We start from the raw sequence: 21,589 nt of genomic DNA, 5'->3' as shown, positions 1-21,589 counted from the left end.
CATCAAGAGTTAAGACAATAAATTTTCTAATTATGTATGCGTAAGGAATTAGATGAATTACCTTAGAACAGCAAAGGTACCAAGGATTGTTCTCGAGAACAAAATCGTAAACTTATACTTAAATCCTCGTTTTTTACTATAATTTTCCAAAAGATGTAAGTTACCGTTTAACAGAAAGGTCATTTTAATAAAAGACCCTTAGTTTTGCTAGTGTTAAAGTCTTATAAAGTCAACGTCATTTAACATCTTAACGTCTACATTTAAGATATATGAGCGTAAGTTTCTAAAATAAATGGGCATTTGAATTCGACAAAGAAGTTGACGCTTCCGTTTATCGTAAAAACAATTAAACTGTTTCGTCGTTCGAAGATTTTATTATAAACTCGCGTTATATTTAAACTTAGCAAGTGTCCAGCAGCAAGTTATGAATAGAACTGTACTCCTATATAGGAGGGGAACGTATGCTAGTCTATGCGCAAGTAAATACAATAAATGTCTGACACGTGGGTGCGAAGAAAAAGTTCAAGTGGTGTTCGCGCGTCGGCGGCAGCACATACAAAAATATATCGTACTCGAGGGCGGCGCCACTTAACGCAGCAAAGCAAACACGTTTTATTTCAATGAAATTGTTCGGACGCGTGAACGACGATGCTTTTCACTGCCAAACGCTCATTCGGAAGTCACAATGGCGCACAGAAAATATTATAAAAAGGAAAACGGTTGCCTGCAGATATTAGAACGTCTGCTTTACGTCAGCGCGCCGGCTAAAATTCATCGATTACAGCCCTCTGTCCTCCCTCGTGTTCGCTTCTTTAGATTGGAGCAGCCAGCGTGGACAAGGGTGAATCATTGAACCCGCGGAAACGTTGCACGTTTCTCTCTGTATCGCGTTAGCCCTCCACCTCGGTAATTGAGGCGACTGGATGTGTTGGAACTGGTGGAAAACAATTTTTTATTCTATTTCCCCTTATGAAGATGAACGAGGATCGAATGGTGGCGCGATGGGGAAAGGGATCGCGCTCGCGGCGGTTTCATGACAGCAATTTTTCCGAAAAAGTGTCGGACACATGGCCCAGCTATGAAAGGGCGAGCACAGTGGCCACGAAAATGCTACGTTTTATGGTTTTATAATGCGAATGGTTGACCAGGGGGTCGCGTGGGATGAGACGTAACACATGGCTGCTTCTGTCCGCTGGTTTCCAGGTCGCAGACACTCATGTATATGTATAGACATCCCACGTATGTACGAGGCGAGTGGTAAGAGCAATGGGGTGGTCACTGGTTCGACTGTCCACCACGAAACCGGGTAATGAGCCGTCACGTAGGCCGGCTTTACTCCCCAATAAAATCTATATCAGAACCCATGGGGGGACTGCTTTTTTAGCGGACCAACGTAATACATCATTTCTCGGCCATCGTCGACGGAGGAGTTTCACTCGGCCGCTTATTCCTTCCCGTCACAGATTCACAGCCGTTCCGGCCGAGCCAGCCAGTTTGATTTATAGCATATCCTCCGTATCTCTTCGTACTCACCTTCCCCTCCTCTCTCTCTCTCTCTCTCTTTCTTTCTCCATTCTTACTCTCTCTCGATACAAACGCGATCTGTTCGTGTATTAGAGAAGCTTTAAAACGTGTTTGCCAATCATCGATCGACTACCACCTTTCAACCTTCCTATGGGTCGACGATTCTAAACTCGATCGTAAATGGGTTCTCGTGTTTCAGGTAGAGAGGTAAAGTGCGAACGTAACGCCAAACAAACATAGAAAATATCCACCTAGCGCTTCAACGTCGTGGGAGATGACTCTATATTTACGCGACGGTGGTTTCAACTTTTTCCTACGGTGGCCGCGTAGTATCTTCGTTATATTTAGCCGCGCGGTCGCCGAACACCACCTTGTGACGTGTCAGATGCGACTCGTGCTTGTCTTTTTATCGAAAGGGGTTGGGACCCTTCGTAAACCGAACTATTTCAGCTCGCATGGGAACGTCGTTTAGCAGGTGCCCTCGGCCTGATTATAAATAATCAGAGTTTCGCCTCTTATACGACTGGCTGCCTGCCTCTCGTGCCGCTCCATCACGCGATATGGTTACGTTCGCGTCGAGGGGCTGGCTGCAGCGACCGTAAACGGTATACTACTCGATAGAATGGAGGCAGGCAGACGTGGTTCAACGACGAGAGAAATATTTGTTCGTTTTGATCGCGTAGCCGTGTGGTTCTCTGAGAAACAGCCAACCTAACCGTTCAAATGACGGAGAAAGAGAAAGACAGAGAGAGAATAAAAGTGAGCAGAACGACGTATCGAGACGGGGCGTACAAGAAAAATATTTTACTTCGAAACGTCTCGGTTCCATTAACGATCGTCGGTCGATGTTGAACTGCTACGGGATCGAGATGCTGCTCAACGATCTGGAGCGACCAATGAATCGGCTTCCAAGTGAGCGAATAGACTCTGAAAGCCCATAGGTTTCAACAGGTGCTTTCGCAGACCTGAAGTATGCAGGTATGCAGAAGTAAGCACTCGTCTCTTAAAAACCTCTTATACGTGAACACTCCACTCGTACACAAAGCGGGCCCGTATATTTCTCCTTTCCGGCTGGAGGGCTCGCAGAGACTCTCTCGAAAAGTGTGCGACGTGTACCCCTTTCCTTTTCTCTCGCTTTCCTTCTGTCTCGTTCTGGCCGCTGCATCTGCGGCAGCCACGCGCATTGTCATATTCCCTGTCGTGTAAGGGAATTTGAAAAGGGCCATCGTGAGGAAACGTTTTGCGGTTAATAAGCTGTTGGTAAAACATGGTGGCCATTAAACGCGAGTTTTTATTACATAATGGGAACAACTCGCGAGTTTTTCAGGGGTCTGTATGGCGTGCCTCGAGTGTTAAGTTTGCGGTTGTAATAGATTTTACCCCTTGCCCCTTGCGTGGTGCACTTTAAGTGTCGCGAAACACCATTCACGTGCAACGATTCGGATGTTGTCATACCGCTGGAGGCACAGCGGCGCGTTGTACACTGCGAACTACTACGCGACCGGCATTCGTCTTTTCTAAGCGTACCTTTTGCTCTTCTGGCTTCGGAAGAGCGCTAAGAATGCAAAGGGTGGTTTCATTCAAACGCGCTCTCATTGCTGCGAACAAACACGGGCCAAGGTCATAGGGGAGTGTATCAAAGTTGCGCGAACGGATCAAAAGAAAGTGATACGCGCTGGATTAGTTATGCCGGCTACAACGACGGCGATATCAACGACGAGACTGCGACGAGAAGTCGACGGGAAAGTTCAAAGAAGCTACGGGTTGCGAAGAAACGCGAAATATGGAATTCCGGTTGAAAGGGCGGTGCCTCGTCCGGGTCAATTCCTTTGGAGATCACTCGAGAATCAGCCTCTATTCTCCGGAATACTCGAGAAGATTAGACTGTCACAAGCTTTCCCGCGTTTCCACGTTTCACAATAAGCCGGCCGCGTAGCCTCCGAAGAGGGCAACCCCCGAGGGTAGTTGCATCGAGTGACCGTATCCACTCGAAACAAAAATAATTCTGTCTCTATCTGGCAAAAGGATAGAGAGCGCGAAAGGCGAAAGAGAGAGAGAGGAAGAAGAAATGAAAAAAAAGAAAGAAAAGAAAGAAGAGGCTGGGATGCGGCGTGGCAGTGGTGAAAGAAGAAAAGAAAGACGAAGCTACGTAAGCCCCTCGACAATGGGGAAGATATTTTCTCTAATGAACCAAGACGAGTGCACTCGAGTGCCAATTACACTTCAACCGCGTTCTCCGTATTTCGCTCTACTTGACTTCTGTCATTTCAAAGCCAACGAAACGTTGGAAAGACAAGGGTGGTGGATAGAGGAGCAAGGCAGATGGAAGATGGCCTGCCGTTCTACGGCACAACTCCGGTACGGATCTGCTGGCGATCGATGCTAAGCCCCGTGCCGCCTTCTCGTCTCTCGTTCTGAGCAATAAAGCGTGAGACGAGGAACTCAGGCGAAGAGATAAGCCAGACAATTAATTCTAAGACGAATCTAAAGACGAAGAAACTTCGGTGATCCGCTTCTGACGCGCAGGATCGCTTTTTATCTCGATGAATGCCCACCTCGTTGCACAGACGAGGTGCGGAAGTTTTCGGGGTGGCTTTCGACGATCGAAAGGGAGATCAATGGATTATTTCCTTTGTGATCGTCGTCAGGCGGTTTTGTACGGTAGAAGCTAAGGATCGAATAGATGTGTTACGAACGTTTGTACCTGATATTGCTTTTGGTGAACGAACTGCCGTAGGAAGGGAACTGCGAATTCTGACAGTCGACGTGCAAACAGGACACAAGAACGTATTTGTCCTATACCCCGTTCTATGGTTTCAATCCATCCAATCAGGGAATCATTTTCCACGTCACAGTTACTTTTATACTCGCTTCATCCGTTTATGTACATATTCTCTTTCAATGATTATCTTAAAGTCAACTCTTATCGCGGTATCATAGAAGTAACATATTAATCTAAAAGATACTAGAATTATCCATAGTCCTCGGATTGTCCGGGACAATGTATTTCGTGTTATGAACCTTAAACCTTGGTTGTTTATTTTATCTTCTGTATCTTTTTCATCTACGATGTACTTTGTTAATAAATCCCTCTGTTTTCTTTCTCGCGTTGCTCAAGTTACTCGTAAAAGAAGATCCTCGGTGAATACAGAGTCTGGTGTTCCACGATTCTGGTTATAATCAAAACTAAGTACTCGTCTAATTAATGCTGAACACATAGCACGAGTTACGCAAACTAGACCTGCGATTCCGCGACGACGACGGTCCGTCTTAATTTAGCATAGATTACGCAGATCACAATAAACCAAGTTGATAGGGTCAGTCCAAGCAGTAAGCCTTGATTAACGGATTTAATTATGGGATTGTGTGTGAGGGCAGGATTGCAGTGGTCATTATAGAGGCCTTAGTAACCCGTATCCCGTACACCCTGCGTGTACCTCCTATACACCGCTGCGAATATACACGGTGTTCGTATACGAATCGTGACTGACCACCGTCGTAGAATCGTTCGTTTTACGAACATCGTAACGTCGTGCAACCTAACGAACCAAAGAAAGGCAGGCTGCTCGGTGTAAGCGGGTTACACGGTTCGCGCCAACTATTTCATAATGGAGCCATTAGAAGCGGTATCAATTTTCCTTCTCTCGGCTACGAGCAACACTTTTACTTCTTCGCACCTCCAGCGAACCGTAAACCGAACAAAAAGATCATTACGAAATCAAAGCGATCCGCGCGTTGCGAAACGAGACACGGCTTCCGCGAATATTTCACTCACCCTGTATAGAGACGTTCATCGACGCGTATTACGCGCGACGATAACGCGTGGACTGCCGCGATCCATAGGGAATAAGGTTTTAAAGTTAGCGAAGCCACCCTTCGTTCGCTACTACTGTTCATGTACTACGTCGCTGCATATACAACGTATGTACGAAGAGAGAAAAGCGGGCGAACGCGAAAGATAATTAAGTCCGTAATTAAAAGGCACAATCGCGGCAAAGCCTTTCACGGTAGCTAAGTGACAAAAGCAATCGATCAAAGGGACAACCGTGCAGCCGATTCACGGCGAGACGCGTTCGATGTGTACAAGTCTATACATCGAGCCTGTGTACGTGCCTCGACCATTAAGGATCCTATCATTTGTTACCATCAGGGATCGGTGGTATCCCTTAATACCATGTTTCACGGGTCCGCGACTCTGCTAGCAGAATGTAAGCGTATTAACGAAAGTATTCCTGGCGTGCACGTATCGATTCGCCGGACACGAACGCTGTGAAACAACCCCGAAAATTGTTCCGATGGCGACGTTAAAATCAATCGGCAAGCTACCACGGTCGAAAGCTACGTGTCGAACCAATGAAACCTCGCCGAGATGCAACACGACTCCCGTTTCGATTACAAAGTTGTCCGCTCGATGCTCGCCTCCTCGAGACGACGTGACACTTTGCATGAATTTGCGCCGGTTCCTCTGAGGAAGCTCTTAGCAGTTTCCATCGTGAGACCAGTTCGAAACCCTTGGTTAAATGAAATCACGGTCAATCTAACGTTATGTAAATCGACGGTCACTATCTGGTCAGCTTTACATATGAATACCAAAGGGACGGAATACTTACGACGCTGTGTACGACCTTTAAGATGATGCTAATCAGCGCTCCTCCGAGAACGCGGTTGTATCCACGGTTCGTTTGGTTTAGTGGTTTCGAGGGGTCGGGCTTCTAGTCAATGATGCCGCCTACGAACACGGCCGAATGCCATTCGGCTGGCATTCGAAGAAAATGGAATCGAAAGGAAGCAATTACTCGACAAGTATTCCAATTTTCTCGATAATTTTCGAATAAAATTTCAAACTACCTTGCCTCGAGTGGAAAGTTTTTCGAAGCGTTCTCGTATAGAGGAAACGACAACGCAAGCTTAGGAAAATTTGTTCGCCAGATACTCTGTCGATGGCGGTGATAAAAATACGAAAGGACTGCACGTAATAGCGCAGCTATGCGAGCTGAAAGTATTTCTATCGGGGCATTTGCGTCGTCAAAGGAATCTAATACAAAGTGGTAACTCGCGCACCGACCGCTTCTAATGTCACCGCATGGTTTCGATGACTAGCCTGAACCGAGTAATCCTACGGGGTAGCACCTACTCGAAAATCAAGCCCCGCTTAAATATTGTCCGACGTTGGATCACGGCGATTTCCTAAATTAAATACAGCCGGCCGACAATTGTTGTCCGTTTATCGGCAGCAACGGTATTACCCTAAGGGGTACGCACCCTCTGATTAAAAATTCTCGCGTGGTTAAGCCTCTGATAATGATCTTCCCTAACCCCTTTCTGCCCGTGGGGTTTATACAGTATGGTCTAAAAACGATTGTACTTACTCAGTCAGCGTGCATGGGCGACGGGTAAAGCGCAAATGGCTCGAGGTCATCGTGAACAAGAGTTAACGATCGTTTCCAAGGGCGTACCGCTTCCTTCTCCTTTTTTCTTTTCTAACATATCAACGCACCTTATCGTCTCTTGGTGTCTCTTTGAAAACGATCTCTAAACGTTTCGTACAGTTTCCAAGCTTCTTGTGAAACAGAGAACAAAAGACACTGTTGCGACGAATAAGATGTAAATTGCTGGCGAATAAAAATTAACCTTCGTTTCGAAGGGAGTATCTCTTCTTTTACCTTGCTCTAACCTATCAACGAACGCTATCGTCTCTATCTATTCTCTTTAATAAAAATTTCAAAACGTTTTCGAGAATTTTCAAGCTTCGACGAAAGCTTTCATGAAAAATTCTCTTGAACCGGGTATAAAACGGGCGCTTTCCTTTTTTTCGCTTTTTCAAGCTATCGCCGCTTGTTTTTATCTCTACGTGTCTGAAAAACATCCGGAAATGTTTGAAAAATATTTTCCAGCTTCGACGAAAAGGTGGCAATATTGGCACGGCGTATCTACAAATGGCAAAATATAAAGTAGAAGATTCAGCGATAACAAGGCACGTATATACGTCTAGAAAATCACAAGGCGTACTAATCATTCACAGTGCGTTGGCTGGATTCAAAGCACGATTAATCGATACGTCAAAAGCACCGATACCGGCAACGCACGAGCATCAACCCTCTAGAATCCGCTACGAGATATCATCTTCCGCCGGCGATCGTTATTAATTAATATCGTAGCAAAGATTAAATGAATTCCTATTGAGAATGGCCGGCTGACAGCAGGCGAAGCGTGAAGTAGGCGGATGCCGCGAAATTTGTCAAAAGGCTAACGACCCACGTTATTAAAAGTAACGTTCCAGTGACCTCGCGTGATAATCCATTCACTTGACAAATCGAGATAATTGCGAGCGACACCCTTAATCACGGCGAGAAACTCCGGCATATTTCGTGAGTGATTTCCTTCTGCCAAAATTCCATTAAACCTACGCGATTAAAGTAATGAAATACTTAGGGGACGCGCTGTCTCGCGAAAATGCATCAAATTTACTGCGTTCGATAATTTGAAAAAGATAATTCGGAATTTGAAAAGACGATTCCCTAAGAAATTTTGTCAATTTAAATGGCAATGTATTAGGTTGTCCGAAAAGTTTCTTTCGTTTTATAAGGAAATACTAGACGCACAACGTTTTTTGTTTTATGTTAGTTTATTGAATTATGCACGAACATAATAATAGAAATAGAACGAAATAGATGATACCTAATTCAATAAAATATTATAAAACAGAAATTGTTGTTTATCTATTATCACCTTACGAAACGAAAGAAACTTTTCGGACAACCTAATAAACGTTGGACGTTTCATAGTTTGATTATTTTTACAATATTTTTAACGTTACGTATTCATAACGAATTATTGTTTTTTTGCAAATGTCGATCAAGATAATCAATTGTCTACCCTTTCGTCCACTTTTAACGTATCAAAATTCTTAATTACTTGGGTTATTTAACGACCTTAGGCTGCTAAGTCCCGAGACTGTCTCTCGGAGTATGCAACGAGCTGAAGATTTTCCGATAAACGTCTGCACGGCTTGTGGAGAAAACAGACAAGAAGAGAGGGTGAAAAAAAACAAGGCAAAAATATATACACAAATACGAGGGGGAAAAGCGAGTTGGAAAGCGGGCTTCGTCGGCAAACTTTCATTAATTAAATATTCAAAATCGCCATTAATCCGGACGTCCCTGCCAGTGCCCCATCCCGCATCGCGGTGGTTGAAATCGGCCTCAACGAATCCCGACCGTTTCGGATCTCCGCGGCTTAGGCAAATGAAAGCCGTGGCGCTCGCATGCAAATACACACTTTTATGCGTGAAACCCGTGCTCTACAACGCTAATAAATTTTTCCACGGACGCGGCCGGGGTTCGCCCGACGTGTGACTAATGACGGAGAATTAACCTGAGAGCGTCACCGATATCCCGGGACGTACCTGGGAACGCTCAGGTGTTGCGGCTGAATGAAAAAGGGTTGGGCTTTGGAGAGGGTGCAGAGTAAAAAAAAAAAATGGAATGGAAAAAAACGAGAATAGGGGAAAAGGATAAAAAGATGTGGAAAAAAGTTCCAACGTCATTGCAGAGCTGTTTGCTCAAGGTATGACAAATTCCGGGAGATCGATTAACGTGGATGCCGCACCTTATGGTCCGTTCCGTCTACCTGTCCATTCTACCCTTCCTTCTTCTTCTTTCGCCCCTATTCACATTCAAATACGAAGTTAACGAACAAGGTGATTTCGTAATAAATGACACAGGCAAAAAGTCGTGCGCGCATTCTCCTCTCCCCGGGTTAATTATTCAGACTAAGGGGGTTGTAAGCAGATTGGTCTCACCCCTAAGCCCCTATCTCGGTACAACGAGGGTGGCGCGCAGGCAGACCGAGAGATTGCCGGCAGAGACTTTAAACCGCCCTTACTTACTGACTGGTGTCTGTGATTAGAACCAGAAATATGCTAAGCGGGCTTCCAATTATCGAAGATTCCTAGCCTGCTGGATTTACGACCTACGTCAGTTCGTGCTCGAAACTTACGATTTCTAATAGCGTCGTCCCCATGATGATCTTGGGCAATAATAAACGGCTCCATCGTTGGAACTGTCAACGAACTTCGGGTATAAAATAGTTACCAGGAAGTGGAGGCTGTACAGCGTTCTTTTTGGTATCTACGGTATTGGTCAGTACTGGTATTTGGTATCCTACAGTTTTGTAGTGGCACGTAAACATTCTCAGGACATGAATTCCTGTACCGTTGCAAGCAAATCTTTAGATGTTACAAATTAATCAATCAATTTTGACTAAATGTTCCTTAAAAAGTAACTTCACGGTTGAAGAGAGACCAAGCGTTTTTACACCAATATCATTCCTTAAAAAGAGTATACTTATAGAACTTAGTATAAGACTTTTGCACAACTCAGTATATTTCAGAAAGAAGGGCAAATTAAGGTTCGACGTTCCCGCGGGTTATCGAGCGTTCGATTAAAACTTGCCAGCCATACAGGGAGGTCGTAAAATCAGGTCCAGGGGAAACTTCCGAATTGCAGCCAATGAGTTTTTCTAATCCCAACGTACGAGCCTGGAGGAAAAGTCCCGTACAGAAAACAGCACGGAAATTCAATCCTCCGCAGCGCAGGAGGGGACGTGGGCGGAAATTAATTCCACGTCGGCGACAATAATTTCGGACGCGGCTCTTTCAGAACGGATAGTCGTGCGACCACGGGTTTCCAGGCTCCGAGAAAGGATAGCGGAAAATCGTAAGAGAACATTGTCGTTAACTTTTACGAGGCCATTAACGTGGCTGTCTTCCGCCGTTCCGAACGTGAACTGGACACTGTGACGTCATCACAAAAGAGTAGCGACAACGAAGAAAGGAAACTTAGAAAAAGAATTAGTGCGTAGACCGCGAGACTCGTCGTTCTCTTTGTTCACCGCCATTTCGAGCTGCAGCTCTTTCATAAACTCTTCGATAAAGTCCACGCTGCGGTCACGACAAAAGACTCCATTTGTCTCGATTTCCATACGAAAAGAAACCGCACGAGATTACTGGGATTACTCGAGGATACATTTTCAAATTATTCCTGTTGCTTAACCAGTTAACTGTTTTCGACGAGTATACTCGTCATGAAGAATATTTTGTTTGATGACGATCTAATAAAATTAGAAAATAAAACGGTCATTTCATAGAAACTTAATTCTACGTTATAACAGCCACACACACTCTGTGTTTGACGAATACATTTTCGCGACACATTTTACGTGCACAGCTTCCAAAGTTTTCAAAGAAGTTGCAACAGCCAACCGGTTAATTAAACATGGTTTAATTAAACGCTTCGTCGTGCTGGAAAGTATCGAAAGAACTTTCCAAGCGTACAGCGTGACGTTTTCCCCTGCAGCTGAGTCGTTTGTACACACGAGGAGATGTGCATGGTGAAGAGACGAAAAAAGATATAATTTTAGAAAGACTGATAGATCGACGAGAGGAGGAAAACGGAGATGGTGTAGCGAAAGGGAGATGAGAGTCTTCGTTTTGGGATTTGACACGCGTATCTAAAACACAGAGACCGACGGAGGGAAGGGGGGTCACGTGTCGGTCGACCATGTCGCCCTTCCTGTCAGGTCACGTGACCGTGCGTAAAAGGGTTGAGATTTTCCAGTCTGGATTTTTCGTCGACCGACTTGACAGATCGCCGCGCTAAGTCTGACTGATACTCGTCCGCCACGGGCTTCGCTTTAATTATGAGATATTATTCTGAGATCGCGCCCCATGCGCGATCGAGTTTAATGCCTTTTTAAAAGCAGATCAACGTTCTAGTCTTCGCTACCCCGTGCGGCTAGATGTCACGTGGTGATCGCGACGATACCTCGACACGATCCTTCGACACGGGGTGACAATGGTGTGGCGGATTCAGAACGAAACAATTAGCCGAGCACCGGCGACCGTTCTGCCTCGGTGTGAATCTCATCCGCGACACTGTACACAAAAGACTCTGCATTTATACGTTTCGTCCTTTCGATTAAACTCCCTTGCCTGGCAGAATATCCAACGAGGGGACGATGTTACTCGACAAAAGGAGAAGGTCGTTCACCGGCGACGTTGCAACTTGCTGGAAATTCGAAAATTCCGAACTATCCCGGGAGCAGTCTACCGTGAAAAGTTCCGACGATGTCTTAAACTTTGGAGAAACGTTCGGACGATAATGCCAGCTATACCGTCACCTATCGAGCGAAATTTGAAATTCATAATCCTGCAGTCTTTCGAGGGGATTCTGGTAAAAGCGTGGGTTATCAATTTATCGTGTATCCGTGTGTTCTTTGTCTAGAGCAGCAACGTTGAAACTACAATATAGAGGGGTAAATCGAAAACCGAGTTGCACGTCATGACAATACTATTGCCGGCGCTGTGAGAGGCGGCAGAACACGAAAGAAACGGGTGATGGATGCTTCCCGTAATCCACGCTAACTTCCTACGGGATTTGCCGGTGGATGCCTCTGGGCGCCTCTTACAGGAAGCCACCCCTAATTCAAATTTAGCCTAAAACCTCGAAATCAAGTCAAGTCGCTAAGTCTCTCTCTCTTAGGGGTTGCGGTACGCTCCCTGACGCCGTTCTAATTAACATCGTGTCGCTCTCGCGGCTCAACTTGTTCGGTTCAACCGGCTTTCGCGTCTTCCGAAAATCATTAGTAAGACCGTCGAGTGAAACGAGTTCAAGAGATCGACGAAGCGAGAAAGGAGAGAACTCGAGAAGAGGAGCGGAGAAGTGAAGCGAAGTGGCTGCGTTCGCTTGTCACATCGAACAGATAGGGGTGGTACAGAGACAAAAAAAAAGAGGGAGACTGGCAGAATGGATAATATCCAGGTTACCAGCGAAACGGTAGGAGAGGAAGCGAGTGTGGAGAAGCGGGATTGAAATTTCCGCAAATCATTCGACAAGGGTTCGGTAACCCCTTCTGGGATTATCGGGACCCATGTGGCCCTGGCTCGCTGATGGCTCGTTACCAAACCCAACTTCTCTTCGATAACCGACAGATATTACTATTTATGAATGGTGCTGAGCCCTCGTCACGACTCCACCGACGCTTCTTCGCCTTTTCTCTATGCACACCTCTGTACCGATCGCACGTTCCAGTCACGTCCACAACACGTGTCAAACACATCCTTCCACGAGATTTATCTACCTACGATATCGACAACGTCGATCGTGGTAACTGCGTATTCAAAAAATTCATATTTCGTTTTGTAAAGACGATTTCCTTGGCAAATGGCAACGTCCTCTTAAACTACGACCCTTGATCTATTACAGATCCCCACAGACATCCCTCCTAATCTTCAACCTTACTGATGTCCGGCTTAAGTCGACGAAATAGACGCCATGGGGTTCCGTCGTTATGGAGCACGCTATTCGTCTCCTCATTGTACCTCCGGCAACTATGTTACCGTCTGGAATCAAGCATTTACAGGAGAGACAAATAATACAAATTGTTGGTGAAACTTACTACTATTAAAATATCCTTACGATTAGCAAGCAAACAGCAAGGACTAGATTTTTAAGTATCTCAAATATCATTGTGCCTTTTTATCGTTCGACTATAATTCCTCCATACTCCAGATCAACCGGATAGAAGTCATAAATACAAGAGCGTCTCTCTGACAATAGTAAGCTTTATACAATGCAGTGCTTAACTCTCAAAAGTCTACACTCAGGTAGCTCGATAAATTAATTTTCCCTCCGAAAAAAAGTGGCGCTATAGTGGCTGTAACAATAAAGGAATATATACTACATTATTAGGCTATTGATTCCATTTTAGGGTTTGGTATCGTACTAAAGAATATTACCTTAATCGGATTATTAATTTCGATCCAAGAGGACCGTTCCAACAATCCTAAACCCCTGTCGAATGGTACCGATGTCCGCCTTAAATCTGGAAATCGTTCACCACGGGGGATCCGGACGGTGGACTAAGATATTTGTCACCTCATTGTTCGTCTCCGAAAACCGAGCTAAGTTCGCAGACGGAGTTTAATGTCACGCAATTCCTGCGGGTCGAGAGAACGCAGCGAGGATTATTCCTGTGGGCAGGATGTCCTACGATATATCTCGTGCAGTTCGTCGACGAAACGAGCCCATTCTAAACGTAGAGCATCGTTGGCTACCGCCCTCTTACCCATCTCGTTTATACGTATACAGCTCGGTCGAGCTCAAATCGACGACACTGCAAGGAGGTAATGCGCGTTACGAATATAACGACGTAAGTCTTAATTAGTGCGACTTGGAAACGATGACCATGGAAGCGTGGAAGACTGCGAGAACGCCGTCGATGACGATACAGCAGCCATTGTCAGTGCTACGAATGGAACTGCCTTAGCAAAGCATAACGTTGTTAATTAATCTGCACGGATGGACGGATACTCGAATAAGACGTTAAAGTGTTTATTGTCGCTGTATCTCGTAGCATTCTCGGAAATATTACTTGACCCGTTTTATTACTGCAATTATCCGACGATGGGTTGTTTCATTATGACAACCTTGGCTATTCTAACAACTTCCTAGCCCTTTAAATACAGCTGTCGTCAATAGGCGACGAGACAAAAATTTCGTCTTATAAAATTGAAACTTCCTATATCTTGTATCATCGTTAATATTATAGACATCAGTATCATAGCGATCTTTATTTATTATATAAATTTATTTGTAACGACTGCAACAGAGAACTATGAATATTTAATCAGAGCTGTTCTATGCAACTTACAACTAACAACTTACAACTAACTAGCAATTGCTACTAGTCGCAACTTACTGGTAACTGCCTATTTTCTACAGCAAACGTCCTTTTGTACTGCTACTTATTGTCCTAAAGGGCCACAGGTATCTGGCTCGTTGGGTCCCCATTCTTCCCGGCCCGTCAGCATTTTCACTGTTTTCTACCTGTAGTTCATCCGGATTTTCTCAAAGGTTTTTCTGCAACACCACAATATATTACTGCTTGGAGTAGAAAAGCTGATTAGAATTCACACTCTATATTTTAATACTTTTACATAATAGATAATACGCTTAAATCTGAGAAATATTATATGATCCTAGTTGAAGTTTGATATAAAAATCACATTCGTCGTTTTTTATTTATGTTTAAAGACGCGAACATACAAAGACACAAGTACCGGAAGACAGATTTGATCTTAAAAGATTATGCACGCAAGTTATGTTATATTACCCCGGGACACAGTCACCAGGTTAATCGTCGTCAAGGAAAGATGAAATAACGGTGCGAGATAAAACTCAAAGTGGGTAGACGCAGTAAAGACAGCTACAGTCAGCGAGTGGTATGCAAAAATTACACGTTAAACGATAAGAAACAACCGTGCAAACGGGTCAAACTCTGTTGATATAATTTCGTGACCTTACGTTTTACGCGGAATCGACGAAGGCGAGACAGCAGCGGCTTATAGTTACGTGCAATACATTTCTACCGTGTATTCTACCGACTGGTAATGATCGTGCGTTGTAATGACACGTTAGCGTAACGTTAAAGCCTCGCGGAGAGCGCGCCACTCTTTCGTGACTGATGATTGAACACACATACCTGAAATATGTAGCACGGAGTTTATTATGTTGCTACCGTGTTGCGGAATATTAAGCATCGAAAATGGCGCATTTGTCAATCGAAATGAACCAGAACATGAGAAATGTGACACGCCAGGTATTACACGATAGCATTACGAAATATCGTCTCTGCTATCTGTTACGCATATTCGTGCCGTTTGAATGCTTACAGATACAGATAACAATATCAACGTGCCGATCTACGAAAACTTTCTTCTCTGACAAACTGTGAATTGTTCTAGCGCGGAAGATTTATTTTGATTTTTGTCCGAGAGAGAAGCTGATTCTCATCGGTCACGGAAACGAATTATCCCTCTTATCCTATTTGTTTTTAGCCGTCGACAATGGAGGGAACGCCGTGTGCCCGGTACGCGAACGCGGCGAAAACACAGAGAAAGACAGAGAGGGTGATCGGTAGGAGATCCCAAGGGACCATCATCAGGGAAATTGGATTCGGCATTTTTCAAATCCCGCTGCCGGAAAACACTGCTACGAACACAGCGTTCGACTTGTCTCGTCGGAAACGTATTTTCATCCCTAAGAGGTTAGTGCTCTCCAATCAAATTAGACCGTTTTTGCTGGTCGATTTTGCTGCGAGGGGGCAGAGGGATCGAGCGAGCGACACCTAAATCGCGTCGATACATTCTCGACGGACGGGAACCGGGCTTTCAGGAAAACGAGCGCCCGTTTCCGAATTTTCGCGATAAGAGAATCTGCTGAAAGTTGGAAGAAAACAGCGGTTTGGAAGATTCGAGCCAGAGAAGAGATAAGAAACGAGCTGGATGATTTTCCAGCGAAATTCGGCTTCGTCACCTCGAGACAATTCCTCATTTCGCGGTTCTGCTTTCAGATTAACATCTACCCCTAAAAGGCAGACTCCTGCCGTCGCTTCGCTCTAACTCATCGCCGTCAGATAACGTCGCTCGATGTATTATTTATCCCCGACTGTCGCCGCAATTATTCATACCGCTATCACGTGGCGCGCCGTTTCCGCTGGGAATCGAAACGAATTCGTACTTATTAGCGCAGTCAAAGGCGGAGACCGCATTGACACGTAGCATTTTTCTCGCGACCGCTCCCTTAACGGCGTATACGATTTCGCCGGCACGATCTTTGTGGGTGTGGCATCGTCTGCGAATTCGCGAAGAAATCGAGGAAAGCACGAACGAAGGAAACATAGGGTGGAAGGAGGAAAAGAAAAACATCCTCTATACGGTTGCAATTCACGTAGAAACGATCGAGACGTTTGATAACACGTGTGTTGCATAGAACTTTGTTAAATATTAAGGCGTTAGGAAAGTTCCATTAATTTTTCATCGTCGATTCAAGTACTTTATTCTATGCTTATCGAAAGCGCGTCATTTTTTAGCTGTCTACTTTCTTAGTCGGTATTTAATCTTGAATAGGAGAAAATTACAAGAAGATGATGGAAGGATGGCAAGTGAAAGACTAAATCGAGAAACACGAAAGGGTATTCCTTAGACAATCGACAATATCGTGGATATTTCAAGGGGCTCGACGAAAATCCGCTTTGCCAATAAATATTGACAATATCGCATTGACGATTCTTATTGATCCTTTTAGTCGAGAACCTTGAAGTGTAGACAACATACGTGTATCGATAGTTGGCGGACGCCCGAAGCTAACTTCAAAAAGAAATTAAGGAAATTAAAGTAATTGTGATAAGCGAAAATATTAATTCGATTGATCCGCAAGCGGTAGATGTAAAGACACGTGAAAGATGATTTTCGTAGTTGATAACGAATGATAAGAGAAACCTGTATCTGGATTCCAAGTCATAGAAATTTGATAAACGAGCGACAGGAAACGAGGGAAAGTACGAATTGCTTCTCTACTCGTAATGCTTTTCTCCATTTGGTAACTTTGTAACAAATCAACAAAGCTCAGGAGACATCCTAATAGTTTAACTCGGAATTTTTTACGACTAAAGTTGCGCGCATAGCTAGCTACTCAGAGCACGGTATACTTTGAACGAATGGAAATGTAATTCCGAGCGAAGATTAGCAAGACGCGGCAGCCACTTCGAAAGGCGGAATTCCATGAAACGAGAGCACATCTAGTTAGTACGTTTACGAGAGTTGGTGAGGAACGTGGTAGGGGCCAGAGGGCGAGCAGCGTAATAAAACGTAAGCACGGCAGATATTTCCAAGTGTGAAATATTTCAGTCTAATCCAGCAATATCATAAAGAAGGTTGGTGCGAGGCGGCCGCGGGACGAGCCAGCCAGAGTCGTAACCAGGCATTAGGGCTGTTTACAAAGGGCCCTTCGATACCGGATCGCGTACGAAAATCGTCGGCCGGTACCCCGTGCTACGAGTTCGTCTGTGAAACTTACCACCTGGGTCCTCCCCGCCCTTATTATCAACAATCGTAAAATGCTAAATTGAAAGTCCTCGAAGAATAAGAAGGGCGCGAACGTTTGGGGAGGAAAGCACGAAATACCGGTATAGGCAAATCGTGCCACTGGAAACGAGTCTCGTCGTTACGCTCGGTCGAAACCGGATTTTCCAAAGCGCGGTTTCGGTCTTTATAACACACTTTTATGAGAAAATATAAAGGATTAGAATGGTTACGAGGTTCCATTATATTTCAGGATCGGCACAGTATCGTAGGATTGTTTGAATTAGGCTTTAACATTACAAGATTCAACGTTGAACTTAAGAAACGATGTTGAGCTAAATAAACGAAATATTCTACGTACGATACGATATAAGTTTGAAAGTTTTCGCAATTTGACATTTGTCTTCTTGCCTTCCATTAAACTAAGATACATCTTCCAGAAGGAAAATTGTAATTTTTGTATCGACCATTTTCATCAATCTTGCACGCTCGTCCAAGCGGACTAGACTCCGGCAGCTTATATATCGGTAACAATCGCGACACTTCATTCGCCGAGCGACTAATCAATCAAATCCGGCCGAGACGCGAAACTTTTCTACGATATCAGCGTACAGATCCGAGGGCTTATCCTTCGTCCAAGAAACAACTCCAACTTTCCTCTACGCGGGGATGATACCAGATTCGGAATTCCGAACGGCACTCGAGCGACCCTTGACTAATTACCAGGGGATGACTGGCATCTTCTCTCACTTATCTCTATAGCTGCCTCCCTTTCAATCGAATTACTTCTTCTAGGTATTCACTCGTTCTCCGTCCCAATTTTTTGGCTAATTGACCCGTGGCTTTCACTGGTGGATCGAGAAGAAGTGCACCGAGACATTTGTCTTGTCACTTTAGACAGATTGAATTCGGAGGACCGACCCTTAACCTTTCGACTCGCCTCTCCCTGTGGCTCTGTCTTAATTTTTTCTGTTGGAAACAATTCCACGAGAAACGATAGAGTATCCGAGTCAGGCTAAGTAATTCGCCTCTAAGTAATTCGTCAAATTCCGTTAACAATAAAATTTGAAGCGAATTATATGGTTGCACGCGTGTCCAATATCAGGTTGCACCGATTCTCGAAATCTTCTCCTCCCAACGTATATTTTTATCATTTTCTACGGATCGTATAATATATCATTTTAATAACCTAATTTAGACACTATAATTCACCGCTGGTCTCCGGTGATTTCCTCGCTGGCAAGTCCAGTGCCGGTTATCAATGTCACTCACGACGGTCGACGTATCAAGCTCGTTGCTTTGTCTCGCCTCCGAAATATCTTCGAATATCCCCATCAACATCGTCCTATGGGTGCTAGGCTAATCATCGTTTCTGTCTCGGCTAGTCAATGTTTCATAAAGAGTGCTAACATTTGACGCCCCTTTGGAAAAGAGTGGTGAAATGTCAGTGGCGATGAACGTTGCGACCTATGACATAGGAAGATAGCTACGTGACATTTCGCGGCATATCCGTGACCGGTGCAACCTCGAATTACTATCGTGTAGCACGCGGGTACGCACACGCGGCTTGTATCGGGGGAATGTTACGTAGGTGCTTCCAGGACACTATGGACTGTCCGCCAGTCCAGTGGGTATACGTATTGGACTCTGGACAGCGGTCATCTGTCACTGTCAACCACCCCTTTCCTCCGTCTACCCCTCGTCCTGCTCTTCTGTACGGCCGGGTAGCGTCAGTGAAGAGGACGACCAAGGGAGGATCGAACTCGAACACCCCCTTGCACCCTGGTAGCACGTGTCGATGTCTATGTCCTTATATGTACACGTGTGTGTTCCAACGGAGCTACATATGTACATCGGTATACATATGTATGTAGATAGGTATGACCGTGAACGCAACGCGAGCTACATAATATATAGGCAGTATAAATAAAGCGCCATACTGCGTTAATTACAATCGACCGCCGCGTTCAACGTGACGTCGCCTCAAAATAATCGAGGGGATCCGGTTGTAACTGTGGCCTGCTAAGTAGCTACTTATTATCGGAAAACGTAACACAATGGGACTATGTTACAGGCGTAAAAGTGTCGGATCTATACCGACACCTAAGACGGAATTAGCTACCATAAGTGGTTAACATTATCATCCTATATAGCGTTCAGTAATCGAATACAGGTTAATGAATTGACGTCTCTGTGTAGCCGGTTTACGGTAACGTCTAATATACGTGCGCAAACATCGACGTTGCGTACCCTGGCGTATCTATGCCAACACATCCAGCTTCCTGATTATAATACCGACTATATGTCCGTTGTACACGCAACATTAGGAAATGCGACTTAATTGAGGCAACACGGTGCACACGTTCTAAACCCTGTAACCATATTTGCCCGTTAACGCTCGACTAACTGATCATTGACTCGAGATTAATCGTCCAACGGCTGTGACACGGGAAATAGCAATCGGATCGAAGAAACGTATCGATCGATCCTTTTTGTCGATCCACGAATTACCTTCTATCGTATCGCAACCTGTACGTTAGTAATCTTATGTAATCAAGGTTTATTATACACTGTTCTATTATGTAATGTGCAGCCACCGATACGATGTGCAATTTAAGCGCGAGACGCCGGTGTCTACAAATCATCGATCGATATTCCGCCAGCATTCTATCGTCCTAGAGGCGTATCCGTTAGCTTCTCGCGCGGCTCCTTCGTCTTGATTCGCAACGGTGATTAATAACTGGCCATTCACGTCGCATTACTCATCGATGTTGCTCGTAGACTTCCGCCAGACGAGCGTTACTTACGAGTCTGTGGTTTCAGTACCATGGAACAACGCCGACCTAGCCACGACGAGGCGCGGTCCAACATTATGCGCCACGATGCAAAGTTTCAGTGGCGAAACACCATCGAACGACTCCCTTTTTCTTTTCTCTCCTTCTCGATAATCGACCTTCCAAGATCGTTACGCCGAATATCGTTACCGCAGCCTATAGAGGATAAATATTTACTGCCCCGTCACGTAAAAGCGGCTCACCGCAAAACGCGGATGCACACGTGTACTTTATGAAGTATTTAATACGTCGCGCGACACGCCAGCTGTAAAAATTTCGTGTCAAAATGTCCTTTAAAGTGTACCATATATCTCTCTGTAATCGTTCCCGGCTCGAGTTATTAGTTTCGAGAAGTGTCGTTCGAAGAAAGTCTGGTTACGCTGTGTACATTCCCGTTCATAAGTATTACGGCATTCCCCGATTTCACATAAAGTATGATAATTGATTGAAATTACAGAGAAAGCGATTAAACCATGATTTTGCACTCGTGCGAGATAACGGCGCAATGTTTGAAAAAAGCTATCTGTTCTGATCACAAGTGGAACGTGGTAAATTAAGAATCATACGTTTTATTCTTCCCTATTCTCCTTCGATTTCATTGAAAAAGTTCTTTATGACTCAAATATAAACTCTATGAAGCGTATCTAAAATACGAATCGACACTTGCAACTAAACAGGAGCAAATATGATAAACAGACTAATAACACGAGTGGTAGAATTGGTTCTAAAGCAACGATTTAATAATAATAATAATTTGACGTAATTATATGACTCGATAATCGACTTGATAACACGATAAACTGGAAGAAATTAGACGTTATCACTAATGAAAATGAGATTTTTATTATAACATCGAATCAATGAATTGATCCGAAGTTTCCAAGCGGATAATAATTTCCTTGGTCGATTTAATAACGTCCTGATCGTGGCTGATATTAACTCCACTTCCTGAAAGTACGTGCTAATACTTGTGAACATGAGTGTATTACCAAACCGATACTCCTCGCCTAACCTTCTACATCCGGCGGAAGATGGTCGGCCTTTCGGATCGTCGCAACAATATTTTACAATCTAACGGATTTTACGAGCAATTCCCAGCGGTCCCGCAGCTCTTCAATCTTCCTCAACGCGCCTATGAATATAAATACGAAGGCGGCAGTGATTTATGCCGACCAGCGAGAGAATGAGTGGCGAGATGAAGAGAAAAAGGAAAAAAGGAAGGCCGAAAGGACGATTCAATACTTGCAGTCCCATTTTATGTCGCGGTCAGTGTTTATGCCCCAGATTTTAGCACCTACCCGAGGCCGTT

General features: G+C 44.6%; 1 protein-coding gene across 2 annotated transcripts in view; it reads right to left on the bottom strand.

Moving 5' to 3' along the window:
• Window positions 1-14,064: 14,064 nt before the first annotated feature.
• The window catches only part of LOC122572485, a 67,683-nt gene continuing 60,158 nt past the window's right edge, over window positions 14,065-21,589 (bottom strand). The window contains exons 4-5 of one of the 2 annotated variants that reach the window (XM_043737467.1): window positions 14,284-14,444; window positions 14,065-14,197 (exon numbers count right to left, since the gene is read on the bottom strand). In XM_043737467.1, the coding sequence (XP_043593402.1) occupies window positions 14,433-14,444 (12 nt within the window). In that variant the 3' untranslated portion in view covers window positions 14,065-14,197; window positions 14,284-14,432. Of the gene's footprint in view, window positions 14,198-14,283; window positions 14,445-21,589 lie in introns of those variants that run through there. The other variant, XR_006318465.1, reaches the window with a different exon arrangement.

The sequence above is a fragment of the Bombus pyrosoma genome, linkage group LG2 (assembly GCF_014825855.1).
Source record: "Bombus pyrosoma isolate SC7728 linkage group LG2, ASM1482585v1, whole genome shotgun sequence".
NCBI classification, from domain to species: Eukaryota; Metazoa; Arthropoda; class Insecta; order Hymenoptera; family Apidae; genus Bombus; species Bombus pyrosoma.
This window is presented reverse-complemented; position numbering and strand designations above follow the sequence as displayed.